A 13,062-nucleotide genomic window follows, 5' to 3' on the forward strand; every position below is an offset into this window, starting at 1 on the left:
ATTCTCTGAGCCAGGAGAAGGCTATATAAGCCCTGATGTGTAGCTTTATTTTGGGGCTCACTTTGAGAAGTGTTCTGTGATTTGATATGGATTCTGGGAAGCTGTTTTCCTGAGCCCCCCGGCTTTGAAAAACCCAGATGTTGACTGGGTATGGATGTAATGGTTGGACAGTTTGAAATCTGTCTACTAGATCTGTTTCTCTCTTGATAATTCTATCTATGTACTTTGTAGTTCGGGGTGCTGACCTTTTCCCCTGAACAAGGTAAACAATATATGTCTGACTGATTAAAGTAAGCTTGTTAACCCATTTTGAGTTGCTTTCCTTTAACAAAGCAGATCTAAGAACCTGTATTGGCAGCAAACCCTGAGGACGCTTGGGGTGCTTGCTGCTACAACTGGTCCTGTGCCTTCTGTCTATGTATACCTATACACATATATAGACATATTTATATATGTATTCATATGCCCACATATCCTCCTATATAGATATATATATGTATGTATGTATACATACATATATACACACACATTTCTATTCCCTTTAACTATTCTCATATATACACACATTCACATATGTATTCATATGCCCATATACCCTCATATACAGACAAATATATATATATATATATATATATATATATATATATATATATATTTCTAATCCCTTCAACTACTGAAAAAAGTTTCATAAGTTACAATTATCATTTTTCTATGTAGGAATATAAGTAGTTCAACTTTGATAAGTTCCTTATGATTTCTTTTCCCTGTTTACCTTCTCATGATTCTCTTGCTTCTTGTATCTGGATGTCAAATTTTCTATTCAACCCTGGTTTTTTAAATCAAGAATGCTTGAAAGTCCTCTATTCCATTGAATGACCATATTTTCCCCTGAAACATGATGATCAGTTTTGCTGGGTAGGTGATCCTTGTTTTTTTTAAATACTTTATTAACTTCTGATTTACATCATCTGTTTCCAACAGATTTTGAGTTACAAATTTTCTCCCCATTTCTCCCCCACCCACCACCCCAAAATAGCAGTTCCACAGGATATCCCCTCCTCCAATCTGCTCTCTCCCACATTTTCCCCCATACCCCTTTCCACTTTTCCAGTGGATCTCTATGCCTCAGTGCCTGCACATCCCATTTCCCAATTACATGTAAGATGGTAGTAATAATAGTGTGTGTGTGTGTGTGTGTGTGTGTGTGTATATATACACACACTCACGTATACATATACATATATATATATATAAAATTTGATTTCAAAACTTTCAATTCCAGATTCATTCCCCTCCTTTCCTGTCACCCACCCCTACTGGGAAGATATACAGTTCAGTATAGGTTACACATGTGTGGCTAATGCAAAACAATAACATAGTAGATACATTGTAAAAGACTGACTACAATTCCCTCCCTCCCATCCCAACTCCTACCTGTACTATTCTCCACTTTGATCCCATCTATTTTCAAAAGTGAGTGCTTCCAACATCCCTCCCCCCCAGCCTACCCTCCCTTCTATCATCCCCCCTCTCATCCGCTTCCCCCCTTATTCTCCTGGAGGGTGAGATACCCTATTTAGTGTGTATTTCACTCCCTCCTCAAGCCAAATTCAATGGGAATAAGGTTAACCCATTCCCTTTTGCCTTCCTATTCTTCCCCTCCATTGTAACCATTTTCCCTTGCCTCTTCTGTTTGAGATAGTTTACCCCAATCTGTCTCTCCCCATCTCCTCTCACCTCTTAATTTCACCTTTTAAGTATCATCTCTTCCTGTTAAATTGGACCTGCGCCCTCTATTTTTGTATACCTGTAAACATATATACACACATTCACATATGTATTCATATGCCCATATACCCTCATATACAGACAAATATATATATATACATATATATATATATTTCTAATCCCTTCAACTACTGAGAAAAGTTTCATAAGTTACAATTATCATTTTTGCATGTAGGAATGTTAATAGTTCAACTTTGATAAGTTCCTTATGATTCCTTTTCCCTATTTACCTTCTTATGCTTCTCTTGCTTCTTGTATCTGAATGTCAAATTTTCTGTTCAACTCTGGTTTTTTCATCAAGAATGCTTGAAAGTCCTCTATTCCACTGAATGACCATATCTTCCCCTGAAACATGATACTCAGTTTTGCTGGGTAGGTGACTCTTGGTTTTAATCCCAGCTCCTTTGCCCTCCGGAATATATTTCAAGCCCTTCGATCCCTCAGTGTAGAAGCTGCCAAATCCTGGGTTATCCTGATTGTGTTTCCACAATATTCAAATTGTTTCTTCCTGGCTGCTTGTAATATTCTCTCCTTAATCTGGGAATTCTGGAACCTGGCTATAATATTCCTAGGAGTTTTCTTTTGGGGATCTTTTTCAGGAGGTGATCGGTGGATTCTTTCAACCTCTATTTTGCCCTCTGGTACTAAAACATCAGGGCAGTTTTCTTTGAGAACTTCCTGGAGGATGATTTCTAGGTTCTTACTTTGTTCATGGCTTTCAGGCAGTCCAATAATTTTTAAATTATCTCTCCTGGATCTATTTTCCAGGTCAGTGGTTTTCCCCATGAGATATTTCACATTGCCTTCTATTCTTTCATTTGTTTGGATCTGTTTAACAGCATCTTGATTTCTCATAAAGTCATTAGCTTCCATTTGCTCCAATATAATTCTGAAGCAATGATTCTCCTCATCGAGCTTTTGAGATTTTTTTTCCATCGGGCAAATTCGGCTTTTTAAGGCATTCTTCTCCTCATTGCCTTTTTGAGCCTCTTTTGCCATTTGAGTCAGTCTGTTTTTTAAGGTATTATTTTCCTCAGGCTGTTGACTCTCATTTCATAATTTTCTTGCATTGTTCTCATTTCTTTTCCCAATTTTTCCTCCACTTCTCTTATTTGGTTTTCAAAATCTTTCTTAAGTATGGCCTGTGACCAGCTTGTATTTTCCTTTGAAGCTTTTGGTGCAGGAGTTCTGACTTCACTGCTTTCCTCCTGTTCCATGCTTTGCTCCTTTTTGTCCCCAAAATAGGAGTGTATTGTTGGAATCTTCTGTCTGCTTTGTTTCCTTTGCCTGCTCATTTTGCCACTCAATTACTTGACTTATGGGCTTTTTGCCACAGTAGGACTCTGCCACCAGATGGGAGCTTTCGTCCCAAACGCTGGGGTTTTCTCAGCTGCCGGAGGTATTAGACGGGTGCCCTCTCTGAGGTCTCCACATGCTCTGGCAAGCTGGACACACCCCAGGACCTCCACCCTAGACTGCAATCCAGATCCATACAGGCTAAAGGATTACCCCTCAGATTGATGCTTGGTCCCCCTACACTCGGCAGGCCAGGAGCTGAAGCCGCCATGTGGCGCTGGCTGGCTGTGCTGGCTTCTCAGCAAGCCAGGCACTCCTACTTACTGGTCCCAAAGTCCAGACTGTACTGACCTCTCACTTTGTCCTTTGTGTCTATGTGTTGATAAATCTGGAAACTGCCACAGCTGCTGCTGATCTGGAGTCCCTCTGGCCATGGGTGGTCAGGCCCGCCCTGGGGCTAAAGCCTTGGCGTGGGGCTGGGCTCTGTCCTGGAGTGCCGTGCTGGATTCCTGCCGGCCTTGGCCGTCCTCAGCGGGAGGTTAGCTTCTCTGTGTCATTTTGTGGGTTCTGCAGCTCCAAAGTTTGTTTAGAGTCCCCTTTTTACATGATTGGGGAGGGTGGAAGCAGGAGCTGCAGGAAGGTGGTGCTTCTACTCTGCCATCTTGGCTCCACCCCCTGTTTATCATGATCCTTGTTTTTAATCCCAGCTCCTTTTCCTTCCAGAATATCATATTCCAAGCCCATAAATCCCTTAGTGTAGAAGCTGTCAGATGCTGTGTTACCACAGTATTCAAATTGTTTCTTCCTGGCTGCTTGTAATATTTTCTCCTTGATCTGCGAACTCCAGAGCCTGGCTATAATATTCCTAGGAGCTTTCTTTTTGCGATCTTTTTCAGAAGGTGATCAGCGGATTCTTTCAACCTCTATTTTGCCCTCTGGTTCTAAAACATCAGGGCAGTTTTCCTTGAGAATTTCTTGAAGGATGATTTCTAGGTTCTTTTTTTGATCATGGCTTTCAGGTAGTCCAATAATTTTTAAATTATCTCTCCTGCATCTATTTTCCAGGTCAGTGGTTTTTCCAATGAGATATTTCACATTGCCTTCTATTTTTTCATTTGTTTGCATCTTTTTAAATAGTATCTTGATTTGTCATAAAGTCATTAGCTTCCATTTACTCCAATCTAATTCTGAAGGAATGATTCTCTTCAGTGAGCTTTTGAGATTCTTTTTCCATCTAGCAAATTTGGCTTTTTAAGGCATTCTTCTCCTTGTTGGCTTTTTGAGCCTCTTTTGCCATTTGAGTTAGTCTATTTTTTAAGGTGTTATTTTCTTCAGTCAGATTGTTGACTCTCCTGTTTCCCAAATTTTATCTTTTTTAATTGACAACAATCCTCCTTAATTGACAACAAACCCTTCCACCCAAGCTCCCTCACTCCCATTTGAAAAAGAAAGAAAATGCTTCTGTTACCAACAGGTATAGTCAGTAAAACTCATGTCTACATTAGCCATGTCCCCCCAAAATGTCATTGTACACTTTCAAGTCTTTCACTTATCCATAAAGAACTGTCTGTAGCATGTGTCATCTATGGATCTCTGGAATTATGGTTGGTCTTTATGCTAATGACCATTCCTAAGTCTTTCAGAGTTGTCTGTCTTTACAGTATTGTTGTATAAATTATCCTGGTTTTGCTCATTTCACTCTGCATCAATTCATACAGATCTTCCCATGTTCTGAAACCATTTCCTTCATGATGTCTTACAATTCAATGGTATTTCATCACATTTATATACCATAAATTGATCAGCCATTGCCCATCTGATGGGCACCCCATCAGATTCCAATTCTTTGCCACCCCAGAAAGAGTTACAAGTATTTTTGTCTTCACTGTTTAGAGTTTGTTTTACTTAGAGCTAATCCTTCTCTTAATCTTCCTTACCCTTCTCCCTCCAGCATCATTCTCACCTATATTAAGTGCAAAGTCACTAAGAATCTTGACTACCCACTTAATGTCATAATAAACTCCCTACTTGGACTGAAAGAAGGTTTGAGTGGTCGAATTCTTTCTAGGCAGACCAGTCCGGTACCTTTTCATTTTGGGGTTCCTGGTACCCCTAGATCACATCACATCAGTTCGTTATTTAGCAGTGGAATAACGTTTTTCATCATGAGTCCTTTGGATTTTCTTGGATCATTGTGTTGCTAAAAATAGCTGTCATTCACAATTGATCATCTTATAATATTGCTGTTACTGTGTACAGTGTTTTCTTGGTTCTGCTCGCTTCACTTAGCATCAATTCATCTAAGTCCATGTTTTTCTGAATTCATCCTGCTTGTCATTTGTTATAGCACAGTGGTATTCCATCACAATCATATGCTGCAATTTGTTTATCCATTTTCCAGTTGATGGACATCTTGGTTTCCAATTCTTTACCACCAGGAAGAGCTACTATAAATGTTTTTGTACAAATAAGTCCTTTTCTTTTTTTTTTAGATCAAAGTATTCTTGGATTTCTACTATGAATATTTTTACACATTAATAGCTATGTGCTTAGGAATTTAGTATAGATGTTTTCTCTTTTTCCCAGGTTCTCTCCCCTCCCTACCCCAAAAAGGATTTGTTGTTGTTGTTGCTATTATAGACTCCATGCCTAAAGGAATTAGATGCCCTCAATCTCATACCAGATAAATAATCCTGTAGCCCTGGATTTAAGACCACTGTAATTAGAACTCACTACCACTTAAGACATCGCATTAGATTTGCAGGCAGTATTGGGAAATTATTCCCTTTATGCTGAGCCCAAATCTGCCTCCCTGTAGCTTCTGCCTATTTGTCCTAGTGCTTCCTCCAGGGACCAAGTAGGAAAAACCTTATCCTTCTTCTATATGGCAAATTACTCGTTTTTTTGAAGTTAATGATCATGTTTCCTTTTTGAAGCTGCTGTTTTCTAGGGTTCTGTTTAACATTTTTAGAAGTTGCTTGGATAAATGCGCAGGGATGGTTTACTAAATTTGCAGATAAAGCAAGAGCTGGGAGGTACCTTTTGAACTGAGTGACAGAGGCAGGATCTAAAAAGATTTTGACAGGCTAGAAAATTGAACTGAATTTAGTAGGGATAAATGGGCAAATCCTTTAATCTCTGTTTCTACAACAATGAAATCAGATCTGGACCAAAAAAAATTTTTTTGAGTTAATGTATATTGTCGATTGTTAGTAGGACTGTATAAATAAAATAATTATTTAAAGCAAAACATCTGGAATTCATGAATAAGAAACAGTTAAAGTGTCTGATCCAACTGAACTATAGCTTAAGCTACAGAAATAATTGTCAGAAATGGTTGCTAAGTTACCATATATGCAGCTGGGAGGTACAGTGGGTAAGTGCACTGGGTCTGGCATCAGGAAGATCAGAGTTCAAATAGGAAATCCGGTATTTAGTGTCTGTGAGACCCTGGTAAAGTCACTTATCTCATATTTGCTTCACTTTCTTCAATTGTAAAATGGGGATAATAATCACACCTACCTTTCATCGTTGTTGTGAGAACAAATAAGATATTTGTAAAGCATTTAGCACAGTGCCTGGCACATTGTAGACAATAAATGCCTGTTTCTCCCCTTCCTCTCCCTGCTTCTCTCCATTCTTCCCTTGTATATTAGAAATATTTTGGAGAAGTAGAGAGCTACAGCAAGTTTAGAGAATGGATGGGGCCTGCAAACTACAACCTATAGTCTAGTCAGCCTATGGTTGGTTTTAACTTGATGTCGGAAAATAAAATTCACAAGTATAAAATAGGGGAGGCTTGGTTAGACTATAATTTTTTGGGGAAAAAGTCTGAGAGTTTTAGTGGATTGCAAGCCCCATAAGGGTACATTTATGGTAGATGTAAAGGTAGAATCAATGGGATTTAGCAACAAATTGAACATAGGGGGTGAGAGAGTGAAGAGTCCAGGGGGTGAGCAACCTGTGGCCTCTAGGACCTCAAGTGTGGCTTTTTGACTGAATCCAAACTTCACAGAACAAATCATCTCAATAAAAGGATTTGTTTTGTAAAACTTGGACTCAGTCAAAAGGCTGCACCCAAGGACCTAAAACGCCACAGGTTCCCTGCCCTTGGTGGTAACACCAATGTTGTAAGCTTAGGTGACTGGGAAGATAGTGGTATCCTCTATATAGTAATAGGAAAGTTAGAAGAGGAGAGGGTTTGGGGCTAAAGATAATGAATGAGTTTAGAGTTAGATTGGAGAGAGGGTAGGGTTACTTAAATAGATCTGAGAGTATTTTAAGCATAATAGGTTTTAATTGAATCTATGATGAATGAAAAGTGTCCGTTGTACCCAGGTTATGAGAAGTATACAATGTCAGACCAGGAGTTTGTAATTGACTGGAGGAGTTTGTAATTGACTTGAGATAAAAGGAAGTTAGTGGAGTTTATTGAGTAGGGGAATGACACAATTAGACTTATGCTTTAGGAAAAACACTTGGGTGGCTGTGGAGGCTGGATTAGAACTGATTAAACCGGGAGAAACTAAATGCAGAATGACTGATTAGGAAGCTGTGTGACCCTGGGCAAGTCACTTAACCTCTGTTTGCCTTAATCCACTGGAAAAGGAAATGGCAAACCAAGGGCTTGGACTAGGTTTGTGGCTGTGAGTAGAAAAAAGGGTATAGATGGGAGAGCCAGCTGGAGACAGAAATAAGACCTAGCAAATGATTTAATGTGGAGGGTGAAAAGGAGTGACTGATTACTTTACTTGGTTTCTCAAATCTTGGATTAAGATAAACACCTGGGCTCAGGATTTTTAGAAAATTGGTATTCAGGAAATGATAAAATCATGAGCTTTATTGTTATTTGATCAAACAAACAGGCAAACAAAGCATGTATACACTATGGCAATATAAACAGAGAGAGGTTTGTTCCCACATGCAAGAAACATGCCAGTCTGAGGGTGAGGGGACATGTAGGGTGAAAATAACTTTCAAAGTTAGTGTTCAAGTGGCAAGATTATGTACTCTAAAAATGATGTTGGGTGAAAGCAAGTGATCAGTGTCAGATTTAGGAGGGGACATTCCTAATCAGACCCAAATGTGGTGGAAAAATTCTTGGGGTCCCTTATCAATAACAGACTAAGGTGACGCTAGGGTAAGGGTGTGTTTTCTTTTTTGAGAACACAAACTGGTAGCTACCCAATGTTAACTAAGCAGAAGAATAATAATTCTAGACCCTCGTAGCCTGTCAAGAGTGGCCCTATCCACCTGGCACAGTCAACAGTGGAAAAGTGTAAATACCTGTTTTGTCTATATGCTTCAGTGGGCATTAGAACCACTTAGCCTAAGTGACTCCATGTTGGAGTCCTGTCATTATAATGTGACATTAAACTATAATCAAAAAGTTGATAATTACTACATTGGCCAAGAATGCTATGGAGATTTTGGATTACTCTGAGGATTGTGGTGTCCAGGATAGAAACAGGAAAGTTTAGAAAATGAATGAATTCAGCAGAAAGATGATGAGATCTGTTTTGGAGAATAAATCATACCATCTTTTTCAGGTGATAAAAGGCTAGAACTTAGAGTAGATAAGAGGACCAAAACTAGAATCTTATTTTCTCAACAAAAAGTAGAAGTTGTTTACTGGTAATCTCATTGTAATGTTGTACTGGATTTGAAGCCCACCATTTAGCCCCTTTAGCTCCTGTTTTAAATCTGTAGCTTTGGTCCTAAACCCTGTAACCACTTGTAACAGCTTAAAGGTGTAGTCCTGGGTAAAAGTGAATCACCCAAGGCATGGTCCCCTGCCCCCTTATCTTTCCCTGAATCTTCCCTAAATCAGTAAACCTTGAAGCAACATTTTGTACAAGGGTCATGGTACAAGTCTGTGCAGGGATCATGGGGCAAGTCTGCCTCATGTAAGAGACCACCTTGTTCTGGGATGTTGACCAAGCAAGGTCCCCACCCAGAACGATGACCAAACAGGGTCCCCCACACCCTTCACCCAGAATATGACCCTGGCCTGTTCTATGACCACCCCCTGTTCTGGGGAATTCCATTCCCCCTGTGCCCCCTACCCTATACCCTTCACCCTGTTCTAGGAGGGACCCTTGTGCCATTTTCCCAAATTAGCCCTGAGCTATAGATCTAACCAATGGCTGTTTTTGGCTTCTGTATGTCATTGCTTATGCTAGCTCCCCTCTCCAATTGTGTTTTTTTTTTGGTTTTAACCTTTATAAACACTGTGTGTACCCCAATTCAGGGCTGCCTGATTTGAGTGTATACTCCAGGCAGTAGAGTGCTTGATCAATAAATCCACACCTAAATTTACCTTGAACCCAGGTCTCAGCTTGCTCTTATTCTCTGCATAACAGTAAGACTGGAAAAAATGTAATTTCTACTTATGTTTTTTATGTTAACTTTTCTTCTAGCTTTTCACAATGTCAAAGAAGAGATCTAACGGCAAACAAGAAAAGTCTCAAAGAAAAGGCACATCTCCTTCACTCAACCTAGATGAAAAGGTAAGAAGTCTGATTTCGTGATACAAATGTAATATTTTCTCACTTTTATTTTTGTATTAAAGGCAGAAAAATAAATTTTTAGAATGAGATATAGAAGATAAGTTTTCTTTTTGTCAAGGTTTGATCGTCCTAGGACAGTTACATAATTTTCCTCATTTCTTTTTCTTAAGAAAGGAGCTTTTATGAAGATGAAATAGCATGGAATTCTAATAATGTTACTTCTTAGTTTCTATGGGCATTGTTTAGAGTGACTATTGGTTAAGTTTGGTAGGAATTAGAGAGATTTGTCAGAGACTAGTGATTTAATTGACCTGAAGTGAAATGTAAGATATTAAATTGGTAGTTTCAAAGTTTGTGTGGACGGGATTGTGGATAAGTCTTGGAGATGGCCATCAGTAATACTAGCCAAGGTGAAGATCATTTCCTGATATGGGCTAGGTTAGCAACTGTGGTTAGCAATCAAAAGATTCATCTAAGAAATTTTCTTTCAGTGCAGAACATATTGATTTAGCTTGCTAGGAAAAAAGAGGACAAAGGTGAGAGCCATAGTAATATGCTATATTCATTCACAGATTGGTATGGACTACTTCTACTACTACTACTACTACTGATTGCTGTTGCTAATTTTGTAATCAGAAGTCATGTATTGTATGCTAACTTTTATTGTGTATTTATGATTTAATGAAGGGAGATTTTAGTTGTTCCTCTATGAGATGCTAGCAAGAATCAATAAAGCAGTAATTCTTAACTTTTTGTGTCATGGGCTACTTTGGCAATAGTAAAGCCTTGTTATATTTTAAAATACACAGGGTTACAAAGAAAACCCATTCTGTTGAAATGAAGATGCAATTTTTTTTTCCATTCAAGTTCATGAATTTGCTGATATCTATTCAAGAACTCTGTGTTGGTCTAGCAATCCCAGCAGGGAATCCTTGTTCTTAAGCATCATTATCTATAGAGAGTGAATTTCCAGGGGATCCCTGAGTTGTTCAAGGTGACGAAAGCCACAGTAGACAAAGATTACTTGAAAGCTTTCCAAAGTCCTGGCCCAACGAGAACCTCATTTCTCCTGGTAGGCAGACTCTTCTAGCTTTTTGAATTTGGGCAAGTCTCTTCTCCTCTTCTGGGCAATGATGGGGTTGGATTTAATGATTTATAAGATTCCTTTCAGCTTTCGATCTGTGATCCTATCAGTGCTGGAACTTTGACTTATTTAGGGGCTTCAGCATGAGAAAACCCTTTGCTAACCAGATGATTGCTTATTTTTAGGGGCTTCCTATGGGCTGCCTTATGAAGTAGCAATTTTGTCCACTTTTTAAGTAAAGCCTGGATGACTGCTTGTTGGGGATATTATAGATGGAATTCTTCTGGTATGGGTTGGCCTGGGTGGACTCTAAGGTCCCTTCTGTCACTGAGATTCTGTGATTCTTCCTATTAGCTCTTCCTGTTTATATGAGGTTATTCACTCTTGAGCGTGTGGAGAGGTGGCTGGGAACCATATGTCTTAATCTGCCATCTTCAGTAGATCCTATTGGATTCATTCATTTGTTTAATAAACATTTATTAACTATCACTTGAAAAGTACTTGAAGGCAGGAATTATGTTCTTTTACATCTTTGTGTACCCAGAGCCTAGTATAGTATCCCGAACAGACTAGTTTCTTAATGCCTATTAAATTTAATAGACCACCCCTGAAGGCCAACTAAACCTTAAAGAATCATAGAATCTTAGAATGTTTAAGCTAGAAGTAACCTTGGGAGGCCATTGAGCGTACACGACTCATGTTTATATAAGAAACCAAATCTCAGAAAGGTTAAGTGATTTCCTCACTGTCATAAAATAGGTCTAGATCCAGGAGTAGAACTCAGGTCTACTGCATTTCAGGTCTGTAATTTTTCTACCATACCTGCTTCCCCACCTTACCTCTTATGTATTTTCCATGTCTTTACATTCTTTTTTTTTTTTTTAAAGCAACTGGGGTTAAGTAACTTGCACAAGGTTACAGAGCCAGTTTTTTGTGTGTTTGTGGGTGTGAAGTATCTGAGGCCGGAACCGATCCCAGGTCTCCCGACTCTGGGGCCAGCATTCTTACTCACTGCGCCACCTGGCTGCCCCCACGTCCTTACATTCTTATTCCTAGAGTATCTAGTATTAATTGTTGAGTACTTAATAAGCCTAGATTCATTATGATATATAGCAGGAACTCTTTTTACACACTCCTCCCTTTTTCTTTTTGGAATTCTTAGGAGAAGAAACAGAAAAGAATCTCTTTGAAAGTACCAAGCCCGAGTATCTTGTCTTACTCCAGATGTTCAGCTTCCTTAGGGAAGAGAAAGTTGGTAAGTTTTTAACTACCTTAGTAGTTTTCTTGTTTTCTTCTCCTTATTCTTTTTTTAAAATTTTTTTTTTGGCCTTTTGGAGGGCAATTGGGGTTAAGTAACTTGCTCAAGGTTACACGGCCAGTGTTTTTGTGTGTGTGTGTGTGTGTGTGTGTGCTAAGTGTCTGAGGTCAGAACCGAACTTAGGTCCTCCTGACTCCGGGGCTGGCGCTTTACTCACTGCGCCACCTAGCCGCCCCTTAATATTTTCTTTTTAATAATCTTATACTTTGATTTTCTTTTTTTTTTTGGCTGTAAATTTTAACTTCTTCCTCATCAAAAACCATTTATTAATAGTCTAGTTGCATTTATGTATACTAACCGTTGTACCTGTAGGACTAGAATACACTTCCACATGTAAAAAAACCCCTAAAATATAATAACATAAATGATAAATGAATGCACGAAGGGACATGAAATATTACCTAATATAGAAAAGGTAGGTAAATGTGCATGAGGGATTGAAGTTGAGGCATATTACTTTGGTTAATGCCAAGAAGAATAGCTGTGAGAACTCACATTATGCCTAGTGTAGAATGCCTTAAGCATTTTGATTTCATAGAACTTAACTTTAATTCTAATTTACTTATATCAGATTAATCTTTGTCATTAAAAAAAACAACTTCAGTAGATCTCTTTTGTTTATAAGTTAAAGTATAAGAACTTCCTCTTCTGACATCCAAGATTTTCTCTAATTGTTCTTATACAACTTATCCAACATTATCTCCCATTGTCAACCCTATATGAATATTCTATTCCAACTTGCCTAGTTTCCTTAGTATATGCCCCAAACTTGAACTTACCATGCTTGTTTCCACTTCCAAGACTTTGTTACCAATTTGGAAGGCCTTCACCTTTTAGTTACCCATGCCTACATGTTGTACTAAATTGAAAGATTTACCACTTACAGTGGTATGACCTTAGATGAGTCACTTAAATTCAGAACTTTCCTTTTCTAAACTATATTTACATTATGTACTTTATTGGGTCTTTCTACAAAAAGCACTTTATGAACAATAAAATAATTAGTTATTATTGTTATCCTTCAAAGTCCAGCTCTAGTTCTAACCAATTCCCTTCCCCAGCTACTT

The 13,062-nt window shown here is 38.6% G+C and overlaps 1 protein-coding gene across 4 annotated transcripts in view; it reads left to right on the forward strand.

Moving 5' to 3' along the window:
* Window positions 1-13,062, forward strand: part of SWT1 (SWT1 RNA endoribonuclease homolog) — a 181,378-nt gene that overhangs the window by 10,192 nt on the left and 158,124 nt on the right. For all 4 annotated transcript variants that reach the window (XM_069074419.1, XM_069074421.1, XM_069074422.1 and 1 more), the window contains exons 2-3: window positions 9,504-9,593; window positions 11,840-11,932. In XM_069074419.1, the coding sequence (XP_068930520.1) occupies window positions 9,513-9,593; window positions 11,840-11,932 (174 nt within the window). In that variant the 5' untranslated portion in view covers window positions 9,504-9,512. The remainder of the gene's footprint in view (window positions 1-9,503; window positions 9,594-11,839; window positions 11,933-13,062) is intronic.

Source organism: Petaurus breviceps, unplaced genomic scaffold (genome assembly GCF_028583685.1).
Source record: "Petaurus breviceps papuanus isolate PSGF00001 unplaced genomic scaffold, PetGlider_PUasm1.0 90895, whole genome shotgun sequence".
Classification (NCBI taxonomy): Eukaryota; Metazoa; Chordata; class Mammalia; order Diprotodontia; family Petauridae; genus Petaurus; species Petaurus breviceps.